The 27600-nt window shown below is 37.2% G+C and overlaps 1 protein-coding gene across 7 annotated transcripts in view; it reads right to left on the bottom strand.

The window, feature by feature from the left end:
• FANCC (FA complementation group C) overlaps positions 1–27600 on the bottom strand; it is a 285322-nt gene that overhangs the window by 189861 nt on the left and 67861 nt on the right. For 4 of the 7 annotated variants that reach the window (XM_036856712.1, XM_036856708.1, XM_036856711.1 and 1 more), the window contains exons 2-3: positions 2423–2665; positions 670–754 (exon numbers count right to left, since the gene is read on the bottom strand). In XM_036856712.1, coding sequence (XP_036712607.1) covers positions 670–754; positions 2423–2587 — 250 coding nt within the window. In that variant the 5' untranslated portion in view covers positions 2588–2665. Of the gene's footprint in view, positions 1–669; positions 755–2422; positions 2666–23502; positions 23606–27600 lie in introns of those variants that run through there. The other 3 variants (XM_036856710.1, XM_036856714.1, XM_036856715.1) reach the window with 3 other exon arrangements.

Raw genomic sequence — 27600 nt, 5'->3', positions numbered from 1 at the left:
AGATTTGAGGACATGAGATGAGAACAGAGTTCCAGGCAAAAAGAACTGCATGTCGCAGGCCCAGACATCAAGCACTGTTAGTAATTTAAACTGTCTACAATGCATGTGGTATAGCTGTGGAGGATTAAACAGGAAATGAGGCTAGACAGGTAGGCAGGAGGTCAGTGAAGGGACACCTCCCCCAAAGTATCCCCAAATTCCTCTTAACCTTGGGTAAAACCAAACTGTCACCCCTAAATAACGGCAGAGTCATGGCAGGATTCAAACACTGAAGAATTTTACACATGGAAAACGGCGTGTGAGTTAATATGAAATTGCAAAACAAAGAAATTATTTCATTATTATAACCATTTTACACTGAATTAAAAATGAGGTTATAACAGTCATCTGGGAGTTTCTACCCTCTAATCAAGGAGTTCTATTCTCCTACACATCTGCATGTATGTGTTTGCTTGTGTGTGTTTATCTATATACACATACACAAACATATATGGACAACAATAAAGGATGCCTTCTTTGTAATGGAACAAGGAATATATTTGGTAAGTTGTTTCATGAAAAATAAGAGAAAGGCTTATAATTTAAAGTTCTGTGTTTTGTTAAACAATGCAAAGATTAAAATTATCATTAGAAGTTTGTATTTTGAGAGGACATGCTTTGGATTCTTACCATATGCTAAGATAAAAGGATTCCAGCAAGTTTTTGCCAACAGTTGACCAATTGTGGGGAATCTTTCAATAATTGCATTTGAATCCTATAAAAGAAAATTATGTTTTGGTCAGTAAAAGGACACTACACAACTCAGAAAAGCCTGAACTGCCATTTTAGGTTGAGGGAGCTTGAATGTTTCTTGTTTAGCATATATTTTAGAAAAGTAGGGGGAGAAAAAGGTTAGAGAAGATCTTTAGGTAAGTAATTCTAATAAAGTTTAACAAGCAATCACCATACTTCATCCTTAAACCAGGCCACCAAAACTAAGAAGTACAACAAGTTTAGGTAAAATCAATATTATTGCAGAATTAACTTTATTTTACTCATATTTAAGTCAAGAAAGGCCACTTTATCTAAAAAATAACAAAGACTGCATAATAGTGAAAAAAAATTATAGGTGATTAATATCTATGTAACACCATATGTTCATCCTGGGTTTTTTTTTCTAACATAATAAGAGAAGTTCCTGAGTCAGCTCCAGTAGCACTATCTCAAAGAAGGTTTAGCAGGACAAGAACTCTGGAACTTGTAAAAAGAAATAAAAGCAGCCAAAGCATATAGATATATATCTCTGTTTATTACTATTTTGATTACTATATGCTAAATGACATCATACTTGTCTGCAACGACCTAAAACCTGACACAAAAAACAATCAACCAAATAGAAAACAGCTTAAGATTAAAAAATACACTTGCTGTTGTACACTTGGCCCTTTCCCACTTCTTTACCTTTCAAGAAAGTTAAAAAATAAGACCAAACTGGGCTAACATGCACATAAGCTGAAATGATAAGCATTTCCTACTGCTGAAGCAATAAATTCTTCACATTCGTCTGAGCATCAAGGTCAGTCTTGGACTTTCTGGAATCACTTTAAGGTCAAGTTACAAAAGTCTCATTGCCAAAAAACAATTTTAAAAGTTAGCATTAGTTGTTCATACAGACAGTATCTTTTCTTCTACTTTCTAAAGACATGTGAACTCATATCATCACTATGAATTATTCTTCAAATTTCCTACTTGCTTCTTTGATTAAGGAAAGAAAAGTATAACACAAGAACACCTACATTAAATGACAATTTTGCTTTTCATTTTGAAATTAGAAAATAAGTATAAACAAATAATATTTTCATATTATGAAAATACATTAATTCACAAAAATACCTATTGCAATGAAAATAAGAAATCTTATGTCAAAATGAAAAAATACCAAATTTTGAACACAATAACTTATACAATAATAGTGAAGACGCTCATAATCTTAATATCCACAAGAAAAGTCTACTTAAAATATTTATAAAGAAGAGATCTTAACATTTATCATCTCTTATTAGAGCCCACTTTAGAAGAGGGCTGAGAAAAGAGTAAGCATTTCAGCAAACCCTTCAATATTTAAGAGATACAAAGGCCTTTAAAAGAAACCCAATTATTACCTGACAAGTGTCAAAGTCTTGTTTATTTAAAAACAACTTGATTGGTCGGGAAGTCTCATGTGACAATATAACTAATCAAGAAAGAAAAGACTGAAGTCATAATGAATCAGACACTAGGAAACCACATCCTGTCTGCAATATTTACAGGTAATTTGTCTGTCTAATCCTTCAATACGTTAGGTCAATAGCACAAGTCCCTGGACTGCATTCAGGCTTAATAAAATCTGGTAAAGAGTTCCTGATGTCACAAAATAACCTTATTATTTTGGTCCACTACTCACCATCTCTTTCAAGGCTTCATACAACTGCCTCAGGAACTCCTGGAACTGAGGCAGGTGAAGACAGGTGTCTTGTTGGGTTTCCAAAGTGGATGCCTGGTCCCATACGGAAAGCTTCCGCATCCAAAACTGAAAATCAGAAGGAAGGCCTACTGAATCTTGAGCCATCTCAGAAAAAGGGAAAAGGTGATGTACCTTCACAGTGGTTTGTCACACACTGAAGGAAACAGTGAACACACATCGAATCTATAAGAAAGGGGGAAAGAAATGAAACATTTAAAAAAGGATCTTTTATCAATGCCTTCATAACCACTGATGAGTGAAAGGAGGATTACAAGGGACCAAAATAGCATGCCTTCTGTGAAGTCATCTTTGAGTTATTTTAAAATGTGTCACCCAGCTGTATCTCCAATTTTTACCATCTGAACTTTTTATCATGAGTAATATCATTACACTAAAAGTCATTATACCTCCACAGGCACATGCTAATTATGTACAAAAAGCACAGCTGATAATACTTTATATCTTCTTTTTAAGATTGAGCTATTTTTAAATGTTCTGAATATGAAGTTCATTTGAGTATTTTAATGTAATGGGAAATCAAAAACATCCATGGGAGTTTCATAATAGTCTATGCCTAAGAAATGTTTTTGAAGTTCTTATGTTTTATATGTACTTCTGGCTTCTCATTTAGGTGTAAAAAAAATCTCTATGCATTACTGTCTAATGAATTTTCTTCCTAGTTTCTCAATTCTGAGAAAAGAGTAAAATAATTCATTCCACATGCACCAATTTGAACAATCTGCTTAATTTAGTTAATGACTGCTGTATATGCTTGGTCTCCATTCACAAGAAGAAATCATATTTTGGTAAAATAAGATAAACTCCAATTGTTGAGGAGATATGCCAGTCCTAAGTGACAGAAAATAAAAACTCATAAACTTGACTTACCACATCTGAAGTACATGTTAAAAAGAATAGTGGAGTTACATGCAGAGTGAGTGAGTACCTCAGGCAGAGATAGGTAAATAAACTCCAGGTGCCTCACCACCATCCCAGCTCCTTGCCATCCACACCCATGGGAAGCATACTGGGCAAAGAAGGGAAGGCTGCTTCTCAACAGGTGCAGGCTTTTACAGACTCATAGTTTCCTGGGGCAGGGATAATACTCAGCTATCTAATTTCAAAAGATTACTCTGCAAGTGGTAAGTGAGTTTAAATCTTCAACAGCGATAATTAACAGATAAAGTGCTCCCAATTAAATGCCAATAACATCAACAATGGAGGTTTTCATTACTAAACAGGAAAATAAGAAAAAAAATAGGAAGATTGTACAATTTTGCTGCAGTGCAAAAAAAAATCTAGACCAGGAAGATGAATGTTTTAAAATAGTACTAAAAATTTAGCTCTGAAAAGTACCATAAAATTTTTTTAAAGTTTAATTATAGAGGGAATATATGCATACTGTCAAATGGCACATACATAAGTCAAAAATCTAGACGTCTGATTCCTCTTTCTCTATCTTCTTCATCCAAGCCACCACCAATACCTGTCAATTCTACCTCTAAAATAAATATATGTGATTTCATTTGACCTCATTCACTTCTCTCCATTTCCACTACTGCCATCCCATCCCATTCCTGTCCATTTCTTCCCTAGAGTCTTCTATCTGGTCCTACCTATTCATCTCCAGTTCATTTTCTACACTGTCAACAAAAACAACTTTCCCAAATGTAAATCAGACCTAGTACACTCCTGCTTAAAACCCCCTTCAATACATTCCTTGGAAGGAAATCTCAACCCCCTACAGAAAAGATACCAGCTCCTTACCAGAGTCTCCAAGGCCTTGTAAAACATAGCTCCAGCACACCCTCCCACGTCCTATGTTGCCTCTCCCCAGCTGACCAGAGTCCACTGCAGGCCTTTCATCTGTTTACCAACACACCAAACCCTCCTTCCAGGCCTTTCTGCTGATGCCTCCACAGCTCTGAGCACATCGGTTAATTACCCTGGGCATTTATTTGTTCACTCAGTTATTATTGCCTCTACCGGTACATGCATTCTCTGTCTTCCTTGAATTTAGCCCAGGCCTGGAAAATACTCAATAAATGTTGAATGAGGAAATATTTTTCAAAGTATAGTTCTAAGCTAAATGTTATAACAAAATGCTTTTCCAGGTAGAGCAATTTAATTTTTAAAAGGTAACTCCCCCCAAAAAGAAATTTTGAAGGTATTTTATGTTATCTATGTAAAACTTAATTATTAATATTCCATTTTATAAATATAGTAATAGCTTACATATTCATATAATTACTATGCTCTTGGCAATATATTAAATACCTTATGCATACTAGCTAATTTGATCCTCACAACAACCCTATGAAATGGGTATGTACTACTATTCTCATTTTACAGAAGCACAGACAGATTATGCAATTGCCCAAAGAAAGATTATGTAAAAGCCAAAGGAAGTAACTGTTAGTAAGTAGCAAGGCTATGGTTGTGGAATTTGAATTCAGACTTCAGCCCTGAAGTCTGTGCCCTTAAACAAAGAAATAAACTGAAGAAACAAAGTGATGAATTTCTAACATGTTTCATATGGCTCTACATGTAAGTCAGCTTAGATATTTGGGGACATCAAATTGAAGAACTTTTTGATAGAAGAGACAAGAAACTATTTTATTTTAACAAAATTAAAAACAACCTTTAGTTTAGCAATGGAAATGCATCTGATTGTTTTAAATGGAAAAAGCTTTAGGGATCATGCAGTGCAGTGGTCCTGGACGCTCTATTTCACAGCCTATCTGGGGAGTGGGGGCAGTGGGAGTAGGGAGATGATAGTGGTTGTGAAACAGGTGGTGCCCTGGTTGTGATGGTAGCAGTGGAGGTGCTGCTGGCATTTACTGTCCAAGAGCCAAGGATGCTGAACACACTGCAATGCACTGGGACAGCAGCTCAAAAAGGACAATGGTCTTCCCCCAAAGGCCAACGATGCCCCTGCTGAGAAATGCTGACCTAATCTGCACACTCTAGAATGGGCATCTGTTGGTTTTGCCTGTTTACCATTCCTCCTCCATTTTTAGTTATAACACCTTACTTTTCCTTTAGCAAAGTATCTCCACTATATTCCCCAAGTCTTGGCAGGTCCATTAATCAAGGTACCTATGCCATCAGTCAAGGGGTGAGATGATGATTCAAATTAGGCAAACTAGACTCTCTACTGGGACTCTGAATGTTGAGCAGATTGCCATAAAGGTGGAACTAAGTCATTCAAAGATTCTCTTAGTCTAGATCCCTATGTCGTCTTCTTAACAAGGTATGACTTTTCAGCTTTCTCTTTAATTCCGTCAGCTACCCAGGGGCCGTCTAATAATTTTTTTTTTTTTTTTTTGCTTAAATTAACCACTCTTGGTTTCTGTGATTTTCAATAAAAGAACACAAACTGATATAGTCTGATGTTATACAGTATCGGATACAAACTGATACCAGATAGTGGGCTGCAGACAACAGACCTTTGGAGGAAGGAGGGGAATTTAGAACTGCTACTGGGCCAAGTCAGGTAAAATGACAGTGAAACTTCTGTTCCTATTAGGGAACTGGAAACCAGAAGTCCATGGAAGAAGAAGGTAATACAGATCAATGAGGTATCACCCTCACACAGGGGTCCTGAATCATTATACTCTTCTAGAAGGAATGGCCAAGTGAAACCACTTGACTATCAAAAAAAAAAAAAAAGGCACATCTGATGACTTGCAGAGAACCTCACTCCCCAGCTGAGGGGCCAATGGGTCTTAGTCAGTGATATTAGGCTGTCAAAAACGTAATCAAATGGTGACTCCAACTCAAGGTGTACTTTTAGATATGAATCCTAACTGGGGCAAATTAATACCACCCTTGCCACCTAGAATACAGTTACGAAGCTGGTAAATGCATTTCTCCATGGGGATAAACTGAGGACATGAGAAAGCAGGTGACTTTCACCTGACTCAAAGATATCAACTCCAGATACAGCACATTACACTGGTCTACCATATTGAAGATACCAGGCTGATCAAAGTAGGAAGATACGGGTGCCTTGTTTGTATTCCATATGGTGGGATATAAATCCCATGAACATACAGGGCCTGCCACTTCAGGAAGTTTCTTGTAATCCAATGGTCTGTGGTCCGGTCAGGATATGCCCTTTAAAATGAGGATACACAAGAATCTAGTACCAGTGGTTGCCTCCATTGTGGAGACCTAAGTAGATGGATAATAAGTGCAGGAAAGGAAATGTCCTTTTCTGTACTTTTACTGTACACCTTTTTGCACCTTTTCAATTTAATGCCATGTGTACTAGTTACTGACTCAAAATTAATAATAATAAACAAACAAAAAAGAAAGTGAATGATAACTGCTATACCTTACACCTGCTAAGAAGCAAAATGCTTGGCTGATACCTCTGGGATTCTGAAGGTAACATATACTACATGGGTTTTAGACCATTTATCTGCTTCTACCCACTTGCCTGGCAAGGAGAAAACACGGGTAGGCCCAGAGGACTAATCACTACACAGCTTATCTGTCCATACTGAAGTGCTCTGCCACTCAGCTACGACCCAGCAGATCCTACACTCTTTAAAGCTTGTGTGGAAGATCTGGATTCTGGAAAAACCTTATGGCAGGCCTCAGTGACTGGACTGATCTTCCAAGCCACAAAGCTGGGTGTACCCAGCAGCACTCTATCATCATGTGCAAATTATGCCTGCTTGGTCAAAATGCATGAGTGAGGTTTTTGGATGCTATCTGTATATGTCTTGCTTACTATGTCATATAATTTTTAAAAATTCCCTTCTCTTTCATTTTCCCCTCTCCTACTACTGCATATATAAAGTATATTATTAGTAGATAAATTTGCTTAAATCTATAATTTACAGATAATAACAAAGATGGGAAAAGGAACTGACATTATCCAGAACTTCTGGACTTGAAGCCAGATGCATTAACTAGGCATTACTTTGAATTACCTCCCTTTTTGGAAGGAAGAGAAAGCTAAATTATGTTAGTGGAAAGTGTTTTAAAAATTCTGTGTATGGAAAGCAATAGGTTTGAATGTCTTGAGTAACCAACAAGAGACAGTGGGCATATCTGTTGTTTTTGCCCGCCTAACACCCTTTTCCTGTTCTTTTAATATACAGTCAGTGCTCCCTATCCACAGGTTCTGCATCTGTGGATGGAAATTTTTTTTAATTTCAGAAGGTTCCAAAAAATTTGCCATGCACCCACTACTATTTACAAAGCATTTATCTTGTATTTACAACTATTTACACAGCATTTATTGTATTAGGTATTGTAAGTAATCTAGAAATGATGTAAACTATATGGGAGAATGTGTGTAGGTTATATGCAAATATTATGCCACTTTATATAAGGGAATTGAGCATCTGTGGATTTTGGTATCTGCGGGGGTCCTGGAATAAACCCCCTGCAGATATCGAGGGACAACTGTATACGCACCCCACTTATGCTCTGAAAAACTGCCCTTCTTTTCCGTATAGTTTTAATGAGACTGGTTTGCCTCCTCAGAAGTGGAAGAGTTAACACAATTCTAACAGACAAAACTAACAGCTAAGGAATACACTATACAAATAAAATGAGTTTATGCCCTTTTTATCTGACATAAACCGTAGACTTTCACCCATTAAGGAGAGTACTTTATGATGATCTCACTTAAAACACAAATTGTGTGGCACAAGTGAAATTCTGTTTATGATGTTTTCTTTTTTTTTTTTTTGGTACTGTTCAGTGAGTATTTTTTAGTATACAAAAAAAAGTAAACAGCCAAATGAATCCTATGTACCCTTTAAACAGTTCAAACAATTATCAAGATTTTCCATTTTTAAAGCAAATCACAGATACCATATCACTTTACTCAAAATACCTTGATTTGTGTCTCTTTTTTATAAAGACTTAAAATAGAAGAAACTTAACTACAATATCTCTTTCATATCCAATAAAGCCAACAATGATATCATCTAATAGCCCTTCTATGTTCAAATTTCTTAAAAACTTCCCTTTATATTTGGATCATTTATATTCGGATCCAAACAAGACCCACACATTGAATGTAGTCAATATTGATATTTCTCCTTTAATCTGTAACAAAATGATGTAAAAAAAAAAGGCTTCTCTAATCTGTAACAAGTACCCCTCTTTCATTTTTTTTTAACCTCTTCATATCATTTATCCCCGGGAAAAACCAACACATTTGACCTACAGAATCTCTCACATTTGTGCATTTAGCATTTCTTGTGGTGGTCTTTAACATGTTTTGCTCTCTCTTCTATACTGCTTGCAAACTGATAGGTAGACCTAGAGGTTTCATTAGATTCAGAGTTAGTTCTTTTGCAAGAATACTTCGTTTGTGGTGGTGTGTTCTTTGAATCAAATCAGAAGTAACATAATATTTGGTTGTCTCGTGTATCATAATGTTGAAACTGATCAGTGGTTTCAGGTACTGTCAAACAAATCCATCCATTATAAAGTTCACCACCACCTTTTCTCTAACGGTTTTAGGATCTTCTGATGATCATTTTAGGTCCATGAGAGGTTGAAAAATAGTGATTTTTCTAATTTTATCCATTCTCCTGCTTTTATGATGCTTCCTGACGTACAGAAGTTTCACATTTTTAGGTAGTCAGGTTAACAATCTTACCATTGGAACTCCGATGTATATCTCTCCAATCCTGTGAAATTGCCAAAAGTTCTGCTAACTTCTCTCACTTTTAGTAGTACAGGCCCTCTTCTAGGTTCTTGGTCTCTCCCAGCTTCTCAAGAAATGACAAATGCCCTGAGGTTGAAAAGCTGCTGTGAAATGTCTGGTCAGAACTTTGCACCTCCCTTCATCCCAAGATCTTAACCCCTTGAGTCATGAGTACCTTCATAGTCCTCCAGTATCTTCCAAATATGTTTTATCTGGCTTTTCTAGCCACTCTAAAATAGCTGGAGGTAAAGTCTATAATAAGTTCTCTTGATTAACCAGGATAGGTGAGGTAGAAAAAAGTATGATACAGACTATTTAATGCAAACATACTTTCTTTAAAATTGCACCCAATTTCAGTTCTATTTCAGACTACATAGTTGAGACCAACCTTCCTGCTGAAAGTTATTCTATAAGGCTACATGAAATATAAAAACATAATTCAAAAATCACCAAAGAAACAGCAAGATAGTGCGGAATTTTCAGAGAAAGATCTTGGCACATAAGGTGGCACAGGCCTAGGGAGGCTTTTCTGATCCTGAAGAGGTAGTTTAAAGACAAAGCAGCAATTCTAACAGCCTTGCTAAAGAGTAAAAGTAGGAGGCCAGGCCTGTCAACATGAGGTCCTGGTAAACCACCCCACATTGAGGACTGCACCCACAGAGGTCCACCCTGAGAGTATGGGTGACCCAGAAGTAAACCAGCCTGCATACAGACTACAGCCTAACTATGAAACTGGAACTGAATTAAGGTGGTCCCAGGTCGCTAGTGCTGCTAGGTACCTGCAAGATGCAAACAAAATTCCTCTCTGGAGAAAAATAACATCATCATACCTTTCTAATTATTTCTGAAAATAATTTTTCAAATCCAACAAAATTAAATAATTAAAGACAGGCACACAGGAAGAAAAGAACACATGAACAAGAACCCAAAAACAATGGACAAGAACAACAACAAAAAACCCCAAAACAGAGAGGTACTCAAGATAGTTCAAAAACTAGACAAAAACTATAAAGTAACGAAGAGGGTCCCTTGTGAAGATAAAAGCCAAAATTTCATCAAGGAACTGAAAACTATTAAAAAAATGACCCTGTAGATGAAAAACAAACAAACAAACAAAAAAGCAGGAATTCCAGAACTAAAGAAAAACTGAAATTAAGAATTCAACAGATGGGTTTAACAGCTAATTAAACACAGTTGAAAAGGGATTTGATAAACCTTGAAGATACATTAGAAGAAACTATCCAGAATTCAACATGGAAAGTAAAGACAATGGAAAAATACAGAAGAATGGATAAGATACACAGAAATACAGTGAGAAAAAGCTAGAAAACCTATCTTCAATGCAATGAAAGGAAGAAAGGACCAACCTAGAATACTACGCCAAGCTAAAATACTCTTCAGGAATAAAGGTAAAATAAAGCCCTTTTGACACACTGAAAGAATCTGTCACCAGTAAACCTGCTCTAAAGGATGCTCTTCAGGCAGATGGAAAATGATTCCAGATGGAAGTCTAGAGATGTCAGAAGAAATGAAAAAACAATAAAAAATGATAAATACATGTGAAATTTTAAATTAACACTTATGATATAAAATAAGAATAGTATTATTGGGGTTTTATACATATATATACTGAAATTAAAATATACAAAACAATAGTACATATGCCAGGAGAATGACAGACTTAAAGAGTTCTAAAGTCCTTGCATTTTCCAGGAAAAGGAGGATAAAAGTGTTAACATTCGACTTTAATAATTCAAAAAAGCATACCATAATTTCTAGGCTATCGACTAATGGAAGAATAAAAGACAGTATATAATTTCCAAGTTATCAGGGGGGAAAAATTCATAGTAAAAAACACTTAACCCCCAAAAGGGCAAGACTGGAGAGAAAAGGAATATAGAATAGACAAAATAAATAAAAAGCACACAATAAGATGGTAGATTTAAACTCAAATATATCAGTAATTATATAATATGCAAATAGATTAAATTCTACAAGTAAAAACCAAAGATTATCAGTTTTGAATTTTTTAAAAAGCTAAATGTTGTTACAAAAGACACATCTAAAACATAAGGATATAGGGATTACAGACAGGTTAAAAGAAGAATAGGGAAAAAAATGCCATGTTAACTGAACCAAAAGAATCAAATAGAGAGGGTGGGAGGGAGGCACAAGCAGGAGGGGATATGGGGATATACGTATACATATAACTGATTCACTTTGTTATACAGCAGAAACTAACACAACATTGTAAAGCAATTATACTCCAATAAAGATGTTAAAAAAGGAAAATCAAATAGTTTCAATTTAAACACACTTTGGGGCAAAAAGCATTACTAGAGGTAAACAGAATCACTTCATAATGATAAAATGTTTAATTTACCAGGAATATGTGACAATTTAAGTCTGCATGTACATAATAACATGGGATGTAGAACAACATATAAAGCTTAAAATATAACACAGAAATTAACATAACTTACAATGAAAAATAATAAATTCCAATCATAGCAGGAAATTTTCACACACTTCTCTCAGTAAATCATAGGATAATCAGACAAAAATCCATGAATTACAAGTTTTCCCTCAAAGCGCACTCTAAGCTTATGTGTTTATGTACATTAGTAGAATGCTCATAGCAGTATTATTCATAATAGACCTAAATTGAAAACAACCTATATGCCAATCAAAAGTATTCATACAAGGGAATACTATGGAGCAATGAAAATGTAGAAACTACTACTACAGTCATAGAGATGAACTGATAATCACTGGTTGAGAGAAAGAAACCAACCCATAAGCATATAAGGTATGGTTCATTTATATAATGTTCAAAAACAGGTAAAACTAAACTGTAGTGATTACCCCAAAAAAGCCAGGAAACCTGCTACATTTAGAGGAAAGGAAGCAGTATTATTGGGAGGGTATGTGAGAAAGGCTTTCAAGATGCTGGCAACATTCTATTTATTGACCTGGATGGCAGTTACATATGTATTAACGTTTTAATAATTTATTAAAGTGTAAATCATGTTTATGCACTTTTCTACATGTATTATTTCCACAACTACAGAAAAATTGTTTTAACTTCTAGCTACAGATTTGCCATACAGATATCACCCCAAAGGTAAGGAAAAAAAAGAAAACATAGTATAGTTTGTAAATGCGAATCAAGACGTAAAGTACTTGATGAACATAATAAAAGGTTTTTTTGTTTTTGTTTTTGTTTTTATAGATTTGGCAGGAGGTTTCATGGGGTATGGGGCTTTAGAGTTCAACTTTGGAGCCCCTGAGAAGGGCTGATGCTTTCACCTGTAACTGTGCGGGGGGAGCTCCCTATGATTAGAGCTTCAGACCTTTTTTTTTCATTCATTTATTTATTTATTTATTTTTGGCTGTGTTGGGTCTTCGTTTCTGTGCGAGGGCTTTCTCTAGTTGCGGCAAGTGGGGGCCACTCTTCATTGCGGTGCGCGGGCCTCTCACTATCGCGGCCTCTCTTGTTGCCGAGCACAGGCTCCAGACGCGCAGGCTCAGCAGTTGTGACTCAAGGGCCTAGTTGCTCCGCGGCATGTGGGATCTTCCCAGACCAGGGCTCGAACCTGTGTCCCCTGCATTGGCAGGCAGATTCTCAACCACTGTGCCACCAGGGAAGCCCCAATAAAAGGTTTTAAATTGTTGAAATAGTCTGCATTTTCTATTTTTTAGTTGAGTTCTCTGTTTGAAAAAATTAAAACCACCAGAATTGGCCAGGGATACAGTTCCAGCGCTTGCTTCCTCTTCTTCATTCCTGTCCTCAAAATGGCCCCATTTTCCCAATCCTGGCTCTGAGGAAGAGAAAATCCACAGCCTTCTCCCTCCATCTCCCTTCCCTTAGCTATATGGCTACTGCTTTGCCCGGTGAGGGCCACTGCCACAAGAAGGGAGAGATATCCAATCTACCACGCAGGGGAGGATAACTGGTGAGAGCATGAGGTGGTCTGTGCTCAGGTATGAGGCAGTGTCCATGTATCTCAAAAAAAAAGAGAGAGAAATGCATGCCTTGTAAAATGGGATTCACAATGATTTCAACTTTTTTCACAAATCCACTGATTTTTTTATACCAGTTATTCTGCACACTTACTACACAACTGAGAATTAACTATACTTTTGATTGATACCACATCTTTTGATTGGTACCAAAATCCTTGATACTGCCCTGAATGTAAATCCTTGGCTTTCTTATGATCCTGCTGAGTGTATATGCCCTCACATGGATGTCTATGCCTATATTCATTTCATACAAACAACTAAAGAAATATTGTTTAGCATCTTTTATTAAAGAGCATAAAAGAAAGGTGGACGTTCAATGACATATTTCCTCAAAACTCAAGATTTTAACACGTATTTTGTGCACACACACACACACACACATATATTACTAACGTATACTAATGTAGCAAAAGCAAAGGGCATGGAAAGTTAGAAGGAAATCCCCTTTTACATTTCTTGAATATTTCTCTTTTAGCACATTTACACAGGTTCCTAAGGAATCAAACCATGATTTCACCTTCTCTACATACAGAGACTAAAAATAACAGAAATTGCTAGTCTCCTCAGTATATATATCCAAAACAAAATAAAATGACCTTCAGAAATTCTTATGTAGAGTGAACTAAAGGGAAAGTCCTATGAGCAGAGAGACCTAGACACCTGAATGGAAATGACTGTCCTGTGAAAGAGTCCCATGTGCTTGTTCATGTCCCTGTTTCCTGCTGATCAGAGGAAAGCAGGAGGTGGGAGGGGGAGGAGTAAAGTGGCAAGGGAAGCCAGCTATGGGGTCCAGCAAACATCTGAGATACCGAAAAGAGACAGGGTCAAAATGGTGTCAGGTTGGGATCACTGCATTTGCCCTTCCCCTCTCATCTATAAATTGGTCAAAAGTTACTTTGTTGCTTGCCAAGTACTATTCTATGAACTCAAATCACATGGCACAAAGATACACTATTGCATATGTTCAATACCCTCAATGTCTATGAGGGTTCATACTCAGACTCAAAGTACAGCAGGTGAGAGAGAAGTAATACTTCAGGGCTAAAAGATTCCCCATCTTGGTTGACTTCTGTTCTTTAGAAAAAGGATATATTCAAAAACTTCATAGAAATGTCGACACAAGGTATATGGATTTCACCAGGCACAATTCATTTGAGTAGAAGAAGGAAATAAAAGCATCAAAACACTTAATGTACTGTCTGAAGAAAGACAACAAAAAGTGAAGAAACAATTGGGAGACAGGTTGGAACAAAATGTCCTAATTCATTAAAAACAAAAACATTTCCCTTAATTTAGAAATCAAGAGGTTTAAGAACCTGGCAAGGGACAGCCCTAGGCCAGTGGTTCTCAAATTATCTTTCAGAAAGCAAAGTGGGTTCCTAAAGTTCTATGTTAACACCTGAGCATTTAAGCAGCCCCGACTTCAAAAAGCCAAAGGCAGGGCTGCACAGTATGTCCAATCTACCACAGTGCTAGGACTAGTGACCAGTAATGACATGAGCAATTTAGCCTCTTGCTTAACATTATATGACATTATTTCCCTCTCCTAAGTTACTACGTTTCAGGATGGAAAAATAAACATTCTATAATTTAACCTGTGATATTCTGGTTCTCCATTTGCATTACTGTTGGTTGAATGATACTTTCACATCTCAAATGGTGGTTCCATCTAGGAACATCTTAGAACTCAGCCTTTTAAAGATTTTCTGAAAAGTCTAAAAAGAATCCCTACTCAGCTGATAGAATCTGGTACCTTTAAAGTTCTGTCAAAGGCTACAATTCCCATGGATGAAAGAAAAAATATTTTAAAAATCATTTAGCCTTAATCATCGTTTTCTTTCATGGCAAATATGAGGTAATCTATAAAGCCATGTATACAAATAAGAGTAGCCAGTGTCACATATGGAATAGTGTGAGAAATTCTAAAGCAGTTATTGTAAATTAATCATGAGCACTGAAGTAATTACCAAGGTCCTACCATCTATACCTTCTAAACCAGTGCAGTGTGTAAACACCTAGGATGACAAACATGAAAATAACAACAGTGATATAGAGCTTTAAAGCTCTTTTAAAAATCATTTAGCAAAATGAAACCTTGTGTAAAAGTTCTACATACAAAATGGACAGACCCATGCAAATCATATATCTGATAAGGGATTAATATCCAGAATATACGAAGAACTACAACGCAATGACAAAAAAACAAATGACCCAGTTTTTAAAAAATGGGCAAAGGGCTTGAACACACATCTCTCCAAAGATATACAAATGGCCAATAAACACATAAAAAGAAGTTCAACATCACTAATCATTAGTGAAATGCAAATCAAAACTGCAATGAGATACTACGTTATACCCATTAGGAGGGCTATCATCAGAAAACACAAAAAACTACTACTACAAAGCTACAGGAATCAAAACAGTATGGTACTCCTACAGAAACAGAACTATAGGTCAACAGAACAGGACAGAAAGCCCAGAAATAAACCCACACACCTCTGGTCAATTAATCTATGAAAAAGGAGGCAAGACTAGACAATGGAGAAAAGACAGTCTCTTCAGTAAGTGGTTCTGGGAAAACTGGAGAGCTACATATAAAAGAATGAAACTAGATCATCTTCTAACACCACAAACAAAAGTAAACTCAAAATAGATTAAAAACCTAAATGTAAGACCAGATACTATAAAACTCTTAGAGGAAAACATAGGCACAACACTCTTTGACATAAATTACAGCAATATCTTTTTGAATCTACCTCCTACGGTAGTGAAAATCAAAACAAAAATAAACAAATGGGACCTAAAGAAACTTAAAAGCTTTTACACATCAGAGGAAACCACAAATAAAACAAAAAGACAACCCACACAATGACAGAAAATATTTGTCAAACGAAGCAACCAACAAAGGCTTAATCTCCAAAATACACAAGCAGCTCATACAGCTCAACATCAAAAAAAACAAACAACCCAATCAAAAAATGGGCAGAAGATCTAAATAAACATTTGTCCAAAGAAGAAATACAGATGGCCAAAAAGCACATGAAAAGATGCTCAACATCACTAATTATTAGAGAAATGCAAATCACAACTTCAATGAGGTATCACCTCACACTGGTCAGAATAGCCATTATCAAAAAGTCTACAAACAATAAATGCTGGAGAGGGTGTGAAGAAAAGGGAACCCTCCTACACTGTTGGTGGGAATGTAAACTGGTACAACCATTATGGAGAACAGTATAGAGTTTCCTTAAAATACTAAAATAGAACTACCATATGATCCAGCAATCCCAATCCTGGGCATATATCCAGCGTAAACCATAATTCAAAGAGATACATGCACCCCAATGTTCACAGCAGCACTATTTACAATAGCCAAGACATGGAAGCAACCTAAATGTCCATTGACAGATGAATGGATAAAGAAGATGTGATATATATATATAATGGAATATTACTCAGGCATAAAAAAATGAAATAATGCCATTTGAAGCAACATGGATGGACCTGGAAATTATGATACTAAGTGAAGTAAGTTACTTATATGTGGAATCTAAAAAATGAAAAATGAACTTATTTACAAAACAGAAACAAACTCACAGACTTCAAAAACAAACTTATGGTTACCAAAGGGGAAATGTCTGGGGAGGGATAAATTAGGAGTTTGGGATTAACATATACACACTAGTATATATAAAATAGATAATCAACAAGGACCTACTGTATGGCTCAGGGAACTCTACTCAATATTCTGTAACAACTAGATGGGCAAAGAATCTAAAAAAGAATGGATATATGCATATGTATAAATGAATCACTTTGCTGTACGCCTGAAACTAACACAACATTGTAAATCAGCTATACTTGAATATAAAATAAAAATTAAATTTAAAAAATAAATAAAACTAAAGCACATTTTGGATAAGCTGAATCTATGGCTTTCTTTGAGGGAGTTTTGGACCTAAGTGCTTGAGTTTCACCATTTAACACTGGTATGGGATATATGAGATCTTGGCCTTGAGTGGAGCAGGGAATCAGAACTGAGATGCCTACATGAAGGCTGTAACCTTTGAAGAGATCCACCCTCAATAAAAAGGCAGATTAGTGAAAAACTGATTCACCAGCCTTGACAAAAACAAAGCCTGTCCTAGTCTAGGCTCTGAAGTAGAAAAAACTTCCCTGTGAATATCTATGGGACAATATTTGGGGTTCAAATTTACCTTACCCACATCATTACAGAAATCCAACACCAAGAAATTAACATACAAATGATCCTGGAGGAAGGATACCTCTGTAATATCTGGCAGAAGCAAATATAAAAGTTCTCCAGAGTTGTGGTTTCTAAGGGGGAAGGGAAGTGGGGGAGGGGTGGGTTGGGAGTTTGGGATTAGCAGATGCAAACTATTATATATAGAATGGATAAACAACAAGATCCTACTGTAGAGTGCAGGGAACTGTATTCAGTATCCTGTGATAAACCATAATGGAAAAGAATATGAAAAAGAATGTATATATATGTTTAACTGAATCATTTTGTGGTACAGGAGAAATTAACACAACACTGTAAATCAACTACACTTGAATAAAACTTTTTAACTATTTAAAAAAGAAGCTCAACATCACTAATCATTAGGGAAATGCAAATCAACACCACAATGAGATATTACTTTATACCCATTAGGCTGGCTATCATCAAAAAACACACAAAAAAGCAAGTGTTTGTGAGGATGTGGAGAAACTGGAACCTCAACTGCTGGTGGGAATGCAAAAGAGTGTAGCTACTGTGGAAAATGGTATGGTGGTTCCTTTAAAATAATTAAACATTGAATTACCATATGATCCACTTCTACGTACATACCCCAAATAATTGAAAGTTGGGCTTCCCTAGTGGCACAGTGATTAAGAATCCGCCTGCCAATGCAGGGGACATGGGTTCCAGCTCTGGTCCGGGAAGATCCCACATGCTGTGGAGCAACTAAGCCCGTGTGCCACAACTACTGTGACTGCGCTCTAGGGCCCACAAGCCACAACTACTGAAGCCCGTGTGCCCTAGAGCCCGTGCTCTGCAACAGGAGAAGCCACCACAATGAGAAGCCCGCACGCCATAACGAAGAGTAGCGCCCGCTCGCCGCAACTAGAGAAAGCCCGCACACAGCAACGAAGACCCAACGCAGCCAAAAATAAATTAATTAATTAAAAAAAAAAAGAAAGTAGGGACTCAAACAGATAATTTGTTTCCCCATACTCACAGCAGCATTCACAGTAGCCAAAAGGTAGAAACAACCCAAATGTCCATCAACGGATGGATAAACACAATGAATATATACAGACAGTGGAATATTAGTCATAAAGAGGAAGGAAATTCTGACACATGGATGAACCTTGAAAACGTTATGCTAAGAGGAATAAGCCAGACACAGAAGGACAAATACTGTATGATTCCACTGATAGGAGATACCTAGAATGGTCAAACTCAGAGGCAGAAAATACAATGGTGGTTGTCAGGGGCTGGGAGAAATGGAGGAGGTGGGGATATATTGTTTAATGGGTAAAAAGTTTCAGTTGAGAAAATGAAAAAGTTCTGGAGATGAACGGTGGTGATGGTTGCACAACAATGTGAATGTAATAATGCCACTTAACTGTACACTTTTAAAAAATGGTTAAAATGGTAAATTTTATGGTATGTCTATTTTACCACAATTTAAAAAATAAAGGATAGACCTGGGTGGAGTGGCTCCAGTCAAAGCAGAGGCAGGGCCTGGAGCACACCCTGGGTCTCAGCCATGCCCTCCCTGCCAAAGCCCCCTCCTCAGAATAGTTCTATAAACACTGCTGGTTGCCCATCCAACAGCCTAACCCCTCTACTGCTTCTTTGTTAACAGAATCAGTTTCGTCCAGGAATCTCACAGCCACTGAGTCTTGGGGGAGGCTGGGATTTTCCCAAATGCCAGGGGTGAATCTTGATTAATGAAGACCAGTGGATCTCAAACATTTTGTTCTCAGGCCCCCTTTATACTCATACATGTTATTGAGGACATTACTGAGAGCTTTTGTTTAAGTGAGTTATATTTATCAATATTTACCACGTTAGAAATTAAAACTGAGAAAACTTAAAACCCAAGAATATATTCTATTAGTTGCCAGAGCAATGATGTCATCATATATCATGTAACCTCTTAACAACTCCACTGTAGACTAGTGAGAAAATTAGACTAGTAAAAAACACAAATGATGTTTTAGCATTATTATGAAAATAGTTTTGCTCTTGTGAATCTCCTGAAAGAGTCTCAGAGATACCCAATGCCACATTTTGAGAATGGCTGGTGCAGACCAGTCATGGTATTTCCATTTGTCTTCCGACTAACTGTAGGAATGTAGGGATGGGCAATGTTACGCAACTCTGGACAATAAGAACTGAGTTTCAGCTGGAGGATTATTGAGAGAGTCTTTCTCAATCTTAAATAAATTCACTTTTTTCCATATTAGACACTGTAGTCTTCATGTGACACAAAATAACAGCAGTAGTTACCTTGGGACTCAAGCAATAAGTAAGCCTGAGGGGACTGGCCAACATACTGCAAATAGCAAAGCAAAAAGATGGACCTGGGTCCTCTCACTAGCACAGCTGAGGGAATGAAGGAGCCAATCTTGAAATTTTCCTTTTGGCTTAAGTCACCTTTCATTGGGTTTTCTTACAGTCAAATGTGTCCTAGCTGGCACATCTCCTCAGAACCTAGTTTGCTGAACACATTCTGAAAACCACCATTGTGTACATAGCTGGCACACAGTAGAAGCTCAATAAATATTTGTTAAACAAATGTGTGAATAAATAAATAAGTAAACAAACAAATCCACTAAGGCTGTTGTAGAGGAGAGACTAAGATAAAATGTTGACTGATTTTGTGTTGATAGAACATTGTGTAGCTCCCAGATTGTCAACATTTAAAACAAAGCTCATTATAAACCTCATAGTACCAAAAATGGCTGCATACTGTACCTGTCAGGGGGGTCAAGAGAGTTAGAAATTGCTTTCTTTTAGTCTGCACAATCTCCAAGCCAGAGGTATGAGAGGTAAGTCTACACATGCCAAATACAGACCATAACCTACTCAAAGTGGCAACCTGATAAAAAGCACTGGTTTTTATTTTTCCTCATTTCCCCTGAGCATGAGTCAACTGAAGTCACTTCTCCCAGGAAATAAGCACCAAACAGAGATTTATGGACAGAATGCTAGAAAACACACTGTTTATGGAAGAAGGAAAAGAGACAAATCAAATACCTAGCCTCCAATCAATGTCACTAACTAGGGGCACGATGACCTTGTCTGAAACTACTTAAAACCTCCATAAATATAATCAAATATAAAGTTAAGAAATTTAAGCAACTATGCTTAAACTTGACAATATTCCTCCTCTTCCTTACTGAAAACCTGATACCAGTATTTTTAATTTACTTTAATGTTTCTTTCCTTCATTACTTTAAGTAGAAGTGATCGATTTGTCTTTTTGTTTGTAGTGTTCTTAAAAAATTCACAATAAAATATTCTTGTTCCCATAAAGCACTTATGATAGAAACAAGTGATATTTTTTTCCCTTAAAAACAATGAGGTTTTAAGAAAAGGTCCACTAGGAGGAGCTGGCTTTTTTCTCTGTTGAGTCAGGAGTGTTTGGCCTCTGAGCTACTCTAACCAAAAACACAGACCTGAAATTTGTAGATAATTTGAAACAAACCCCAATCATAAACAAAATCTGGGCCTAAGGAATCAGAGGAGGCAACTGCAATCCAGGTGCAGAGTGTACACACTCTTCACTCAACCTTGCAAAGAATTAAGGAAGTTTAATCTAGCAGATAACTTTCTGGGGGTTTACTGAGCTCCATTCTCCCACCCATGTCCCTAGCCGCGTGGGAAGTAGAGCTGCTCCCTGGATCTGGCTTCCAAGTAGAAGCATCCCTTCATGAGTGGTTTACCTTTGAAGCTGCTCAGATAGAAACCCCTGACCTTGTTCTCCATCAGAGAACCGAAGACCTAGTACTGGGACTTGAAAAATACCAGTCTTCCCACATACATTCTGTTAGAAATAGTGGTTACTTACTTTCCTTGCATTCTTGTTCTCAATTCACTTAACTGACAGTAAGACTGTGAGCTTTCTGTGAGACCAGATACAAAAATGGGCTGAGGAGCATCTAAAAGTAGTGCTACCTGGTGCCAAGACAGGCACAACTGCAGGCACTGACATCTTAAGACACTAAGACACTATTCAGTTAGAACTGTGGGCAGTTAGTTAGGTGTTTGGAAACAACTGAATTCTTAAAATTACCATCAAAATGAAAAATAAGGGACTTCCCTGGTGACGCAGGGGTTAAGACTCCTCCACCTGCCAATGCAGGGGAACAAACATAACAAAACAGAAAAAGACTCATAGATACATAGAAAAAACCAGTGGTTGCCAGAGGAGAAGTGAAATGGGCAAAATAGGTGAAGGGGATTAAGAGGTACTACCAACTTCCATTTATAAAATAAATAAGTCATGGGGATGTAATGTACAGCACAGTGAATATAGTCAGTAATATTGTTATAACTCTGTATGGTGACAGATGGTAACTGGACTTACTGTGGTGATCATTTTGTAATGTACAAAAATATCAAATCACTATGTTGTGCACCTGAAACTAATATAACATTGTAAGTAAATTATACTTCAATTAAAAAATCAAAATAATTGTATTTAAGATGTTATAAAGCTAATTAAAAACAAGAAATTATAAAGCAAAAAATGCAGAATTAAAACAATAGATGGTTAAAAAAGAATCAATTGAAAATTATGTAAGTGAAGAACACAGTCAGTAAAATTAAAAACTCAGTATACAAGATACTTTAGACCAGAAAAAACTGAAGAAAGAACTGGTAAATTTGAAGATAATACTAAGGAATTCACTCAGAATGCAGCCCAGAAAGAAAAACAGAAAATTATGAGACAGCAAATAAGAAACATATAAGGATAATTCCACAAACATCTAGGAGGTGGCATAGCAAAAAAAAAAAAAAAAGTGAAGAGAATGGAAGAGAAGCAATGTTTAAAGAGATAAAAGCTAGGAATGCTCAAGAAATACATGAGTTCTCAGATTAAAAGTACATTCTAAATACTGAGAAGGACAATTTAAATAATGAGATAAATAAATCAAGTGTTAAAACCCACACAAACTAAAATATTAATTGTAAAAAGAAAATCTCAAAAGCTACCAGAAAGCACCCTGAACATCACTGGATCTGCTGGGTCACAAGGCTTAAGAGGCAAGCTGCTGGAGCTCCGGGTGAGCTCACTGAGACCTGACAGCCTGCCGAGACAATGGAGAATTAAGCAGCTCAGATCAGCACACCCAGGCTGATTCAGAAGTCCCACAAGAATTTTGCCTCTTCCTTAACAGTTGGTGGATACAAAGTGAAGTGACTGTCTTTCATTTTAGAGACAACCCCAAGAAACTCCCTGAAAAAGTAGAACCTTAAATGTTTCCAGCAACTTCTAGCAACAAGAGATTTGTCCTCCCTGGAATGATACTCAGTCTGGATTTAAATTTCTCTTCCTTGCCCACCACGCTTCTGCCAGCAGCATCAAACATGGACTTTCTTGGATGCCTTGTTCACCATCATGGTATCACAACCAACTTCAGACCAAGACTCATTATACAGCGAAAGAAGTGAGGCAAGGAGCTGATGCCAGCAGGGTTCACTGTCAGCTCTGGTTATTACTAGCTGCTATCTAAACTTGATGTTTTTCATCTGTGTTCCTTCATCACAAATTTCTCTACCACATATTATTTCATTCCATTGCATCTTATCTGAAAACATAAAGAAACAAGAATGATAGCCTGAGTTATCTGGAAAAGAACTTGATTTGGAGGATCATAGCTGATTTCCAGTAGAACAAATGGTCTCAGAAAATTCGTAACACACAACACACATCATAATTGTTTGGAAAAAGACTAGAGCCACAAATTTTTTTAAAAATGTCAGCAAACCTCTCATTTAGGTTCCCCTGGAAAGCAGAGCTCAGGCAAGCTAGAGAAGGTGAAGACCTAAATTCACCTTATTTCCAGACATAAAATCTCTCACCAAAACCACCATATGACACTATCCAAGTGGTGCATCTGGTAGTCACTCAAGGGGATCAATAAGGACAAAGGCTCTAGAACTCGCCACCGGGTCTCAGAAATTTTCTAAAAAGATTTGTTATATTATGACACAAGAGCACCACCTACTGAAATTGTTCCAAGGGACAAGTTAGTCCATTTATTGGAAAATGGCTAGCTATATACCCACCTCTGACCAACTGTTTACCTTAGCTTCAGAAAAATATGACTGTGGAGGGATGGACTTCAAATCGTTTCAATATAACTGGCTGTGTCTCTTTCTTGTTTAAAACTAGGGCCCTTGCCAAGACCACCTGAAAAAGAAATCGCTCTCTTCATTTTTGCTTTAATAACCACAGTAAAATGAGTCTTGCTACCGTCAATATCCTCTTTCTCTCCTATCCAGCTTCAGCTATCTCAGTGAATACCACTATTTCTAGAACTCTTCCCCTACCTGTTTTACAAGAAGCAGAGAAAACTCAAGGGGAGAACCTATAGTATTTCTAATGGGCCTGGAAAGGATATATATGTCAAGTCATTCAGTCAAATTTTAAACCATACAAGGCACAATACTAAGATTAGGGAATTGTGCTTTTTTTTCCAAACTCATTTAAAGATGATTACAATAGTCTCCCAACCCTCAAGGAGCTTAAAATGAACACAGAAGTTCTAGACCAGCAAAGCTGGAGGCCAAATGAGATACTAGTAAAATAGAAAAAAGAAGAAAACACATAGGGAAAGACAATTTATGGGATATTATAACTAATATCAGAGTATGACATTGTTTCTGCAATGCTATATACATACAGAATAAAACTAAAGCCATGGCAAAAACAGGGTTCTTTCTGTAGCCCTTCAGGCTTTCATGAAGCTCTTAGTTATTGCCAAACCCTGGCCCAGACTCACTTGAACAATTCACATAAATTCTAGCTTGTAAGTCATTTAGTTTTGTTACATTTTATTGGTCTGATGGGGGTACTCTATTTATGAGCCATTGTATGTGTAACCTCTACTAGGCCTTAGATGTAATGAAATTCTAAGATAAAGAGCAACTGACTAGTTGACATAAGTAAAGCAGAAAAAAACCCAACAAGTGATTCACAGGCCCATAGAATTAAAAAAATAAAAGGCATAATATTGGGTTTTATTTGTCCAACATAAAAGACCATAATGTTAGACTATACCAACAAGGACCTAAAAAAAATTTAGTAGGTCTGCTACATTTGACCCAATTTTGGTCCTCATTAGAATTTCAGGTGTAGTGAAAATTCGCAGTTACCTCTCCAACACCCATTTTCTACATTCCTCCTTCCTAACAAGACCCGAAATTTCCTAGCCAGCAGATTTTGGTGAGACAAGAATAGCTCTGACTGGTTCTCAATCAGGGGCAATCTTGACCCACAGGGGACCTTTGCCAATGTTTGAAGACACTTGTGGTTGTCATAACTGGAGGAGTGTGCTGCTGACACCTAGTGAGTACAGGCCAGGGATGATGCTAAACGTCCTATAATGCACAGGACAGTCCTCCAAGACCAATAATTATCTGGCCCAAAATGTCACTCCCTCGCCCATGCTAGAATACTCTTCTCTCACTCAGGAGCTACTGAAAAAAGACTCTCTCTTTGTCAGATGTAAAGGAAATAAGAATTCTAGTTGCTGCTGGGAGCCATCTCACAACCACACGGAAGCCAGCTTTAGGGTGAAGTGTGGTAGGCAAACACAGATTTCAGGTGATGACCTCCTGCCAATAGGGCTCTTAAAAAGATATACCACTTTTTGGACAATGACTCCTTTTTTTCCCCCTCATTATATGACCTTTTCACCCCATAGCACACTACATAAATCACCAAAGGTAATATATCGACATTACGATTTCAGAGAAAGAACACTCACTAATTTACAGATCACAGCAGTTTTTTGTCAAGAATATCATAGAACAAAAAGATTTTAAAAATCGTTCAAATATGCCACCTCATCTGCAGTAGGCTAAATGACGGGCCTCTCAAATGTAAGGTCCCCCTGAGACCTGTGATTATTACTTTGAAGGAGTGAATTCATATTCACCTTGTAAGGCAAACGATGTGATAGTTAAGGATCTTGAAAGGAAGTATCAATACTTATAACGGATTATCAAGGTAAGCCATAAAAGTAATCAGATGTACCCTTATGAGAGAGGGAGAGGGCGTTTGAGACAGACACACAGAGGAGGAGGCAATGTAAAGACAGGCAGAAATTGGAGTGACGTAGTCACAAGCTCAGGAATGCCACGCTGGCAGCACCAGAAGCCAGGACCAGATTCTCCTCTAGTGTCCCCAGCAGGAGAGCGGCCCTGCCAGATTTCAGATTTCTGGCCTCCAGAACTATACAAGAATAATACATTTCTGTTACTTTCAGCCACTAAATTTGTAGTCATTTGTTACAGCAGCCTCAGGTAACTAACACAGCATCCTACAAAGAGGTATAAGAATTGCAGACTACAAAAAGGGAAGCAGGGCTTCCCTGGTGGCGCAGTGGTTGAGAGTCTGCCTGCCAATGCAGGGGACACGGGTTCGAGCCCTGGTCTGGGAAGATCCCACATGCCGCGGAGCGACTAGGCCCGTGAGCCACAATTGCTGAGCCTGCACGTCTGGAGCCTGTGCTCCGCAGCAAGAGAGGCCGCGATAGTGCGAGGCCCGCGCACTGCGATGAAGAGTGACCCCCGCTTGCCGCAACTAGAGAAAGTCCTTGCACAGAAACGAAGACCCAACACAGCCATAAATAAATAAATAAATAAATTTATAAAAAAAAAAGGGAAGCAAACTTGTATCTTGCTATTTTTTTGTTCCCAAAGATACTTCTTCTTTGATGCCAAAGGTTTCCACAATCACAAGTTTCTCCTGTCAAAGTCCCAAAGAAAAACAATTATCACTAAGCACTCCTGATATTGAATACATGCCTGAAAACCCATCACCTGACTCTACCATCTTCCAAAGAATGGCTCCTTCCCTCTTCCATCAATCCCCACAGCCTGTCAAGATGCCTCCTTCTTATTTATTGAGGCAAGAAAGCAACATTTTATTATATTTTATGTATAAACTGTAGTTGTTTTCAAATTATTGTTTACTTCTTACATAAAAATGTTTTCATTGCTCGATATATTTGTCTATTTGTGGAAAATGTTTGAGTATCTTAGGTTAGGTTGAAACACCTCATAAATTTTCCCATTAAAATTAACAGAAGTAGTTTTTTCTTCACTAGCTTTTCACTTAGTGACTGAGTTTACAGAAATGAATTAAAGTCATTAAAGTATATCTATTTCATCTATAGTAAATGCCTGGTAAGTAGACTGATTTCTTAACCCTCTTCATTAATGCCTTATCAAGAATATGGAACAAAAAGTTTTAAAAATAGTTCAAACATGCCATCTCATCTATTGTAAGTTAAATGGTACTCTCCCATTCCAAAATATTGAATATATGTCCACATCCTAATCCCTGGAACCTGTTAATATTACCTTTAAGGAATGCAAGAGCTATAAGTTGGAAATCAGTGATCCAGCCCAACCCTTTCACTTCACTGAAGAGGTAACAGGGGCAGGATGAATGAAGTACCTTCCTTAGACCATCCATCTGGTTGGAGTCCCAGCAAGAACAGAATCCAGGTCTCCTAGCACCTAGTCCAGTATGCTACCTAAGGTTATATGAAGGAACTGAAGAAAAATGCGATGAATAAAGAGTCAGAAAACAACAAAACTTTTTTCTTTTTCGAGAAAAGATGAAATGATACAGACATTCTTTAGCCTAGAAAAGGGAAGGGTAGTGAATGAGTTAATAAATGCCTAGAGGTGAAGAAAACACTGACTGACTAAAGGCTACATGACATACATTTATTTTGCATTGATAACAAGACCTTGACTTTCTTTTTTTGAGTCTTACAACCCAAAGAGTCTTCAAGACTTTAATTATACAAGACTCTCTTATATTAGATTCTACTAGCACTATCTCAGTTGCAAAACAAAAACTCACACAACTAGCCCAAGTCAAATGGGGGGTGGTTACGAAAAGGCTACAAAAGATATCACGGATACACAAGGAAAGAAAACAAAGTTTAGGTGGACCAAATGAGGACTGGAACTAGAAGCTCCCACCACCGTCTCTCATGGGTCCCTATACATCTGCTCCACTCTACAGCTTCTCACTATAGACTAGCTTCCTCTGCTTTTTTTGTTGCCTCTGACTTGCACATGGCTTTTATGGTGTAGTTCAAAACCTGGTCACAACTCTATATGATCCTTCAGCCCAAGGATTCA

This window comes from Balaenoptera musculus, chromosome 6, assembly GCF_009873245.2.
Source record: "Balaenoptera musculus isolate JJ_BM4_2016_0621 chromosome 6, mBalMus1.pri.v3, whole genome shotgun sequence".
NCBI lineage: Eukaryota > Metazoa > Chordata > Mammalia > Artiodactyla > Balaenopteridae > Balaenoptera > Balaenoptera musculus.
This window is presented reverse-complemented; position numbering and strand designations above follow the sequence as displayed.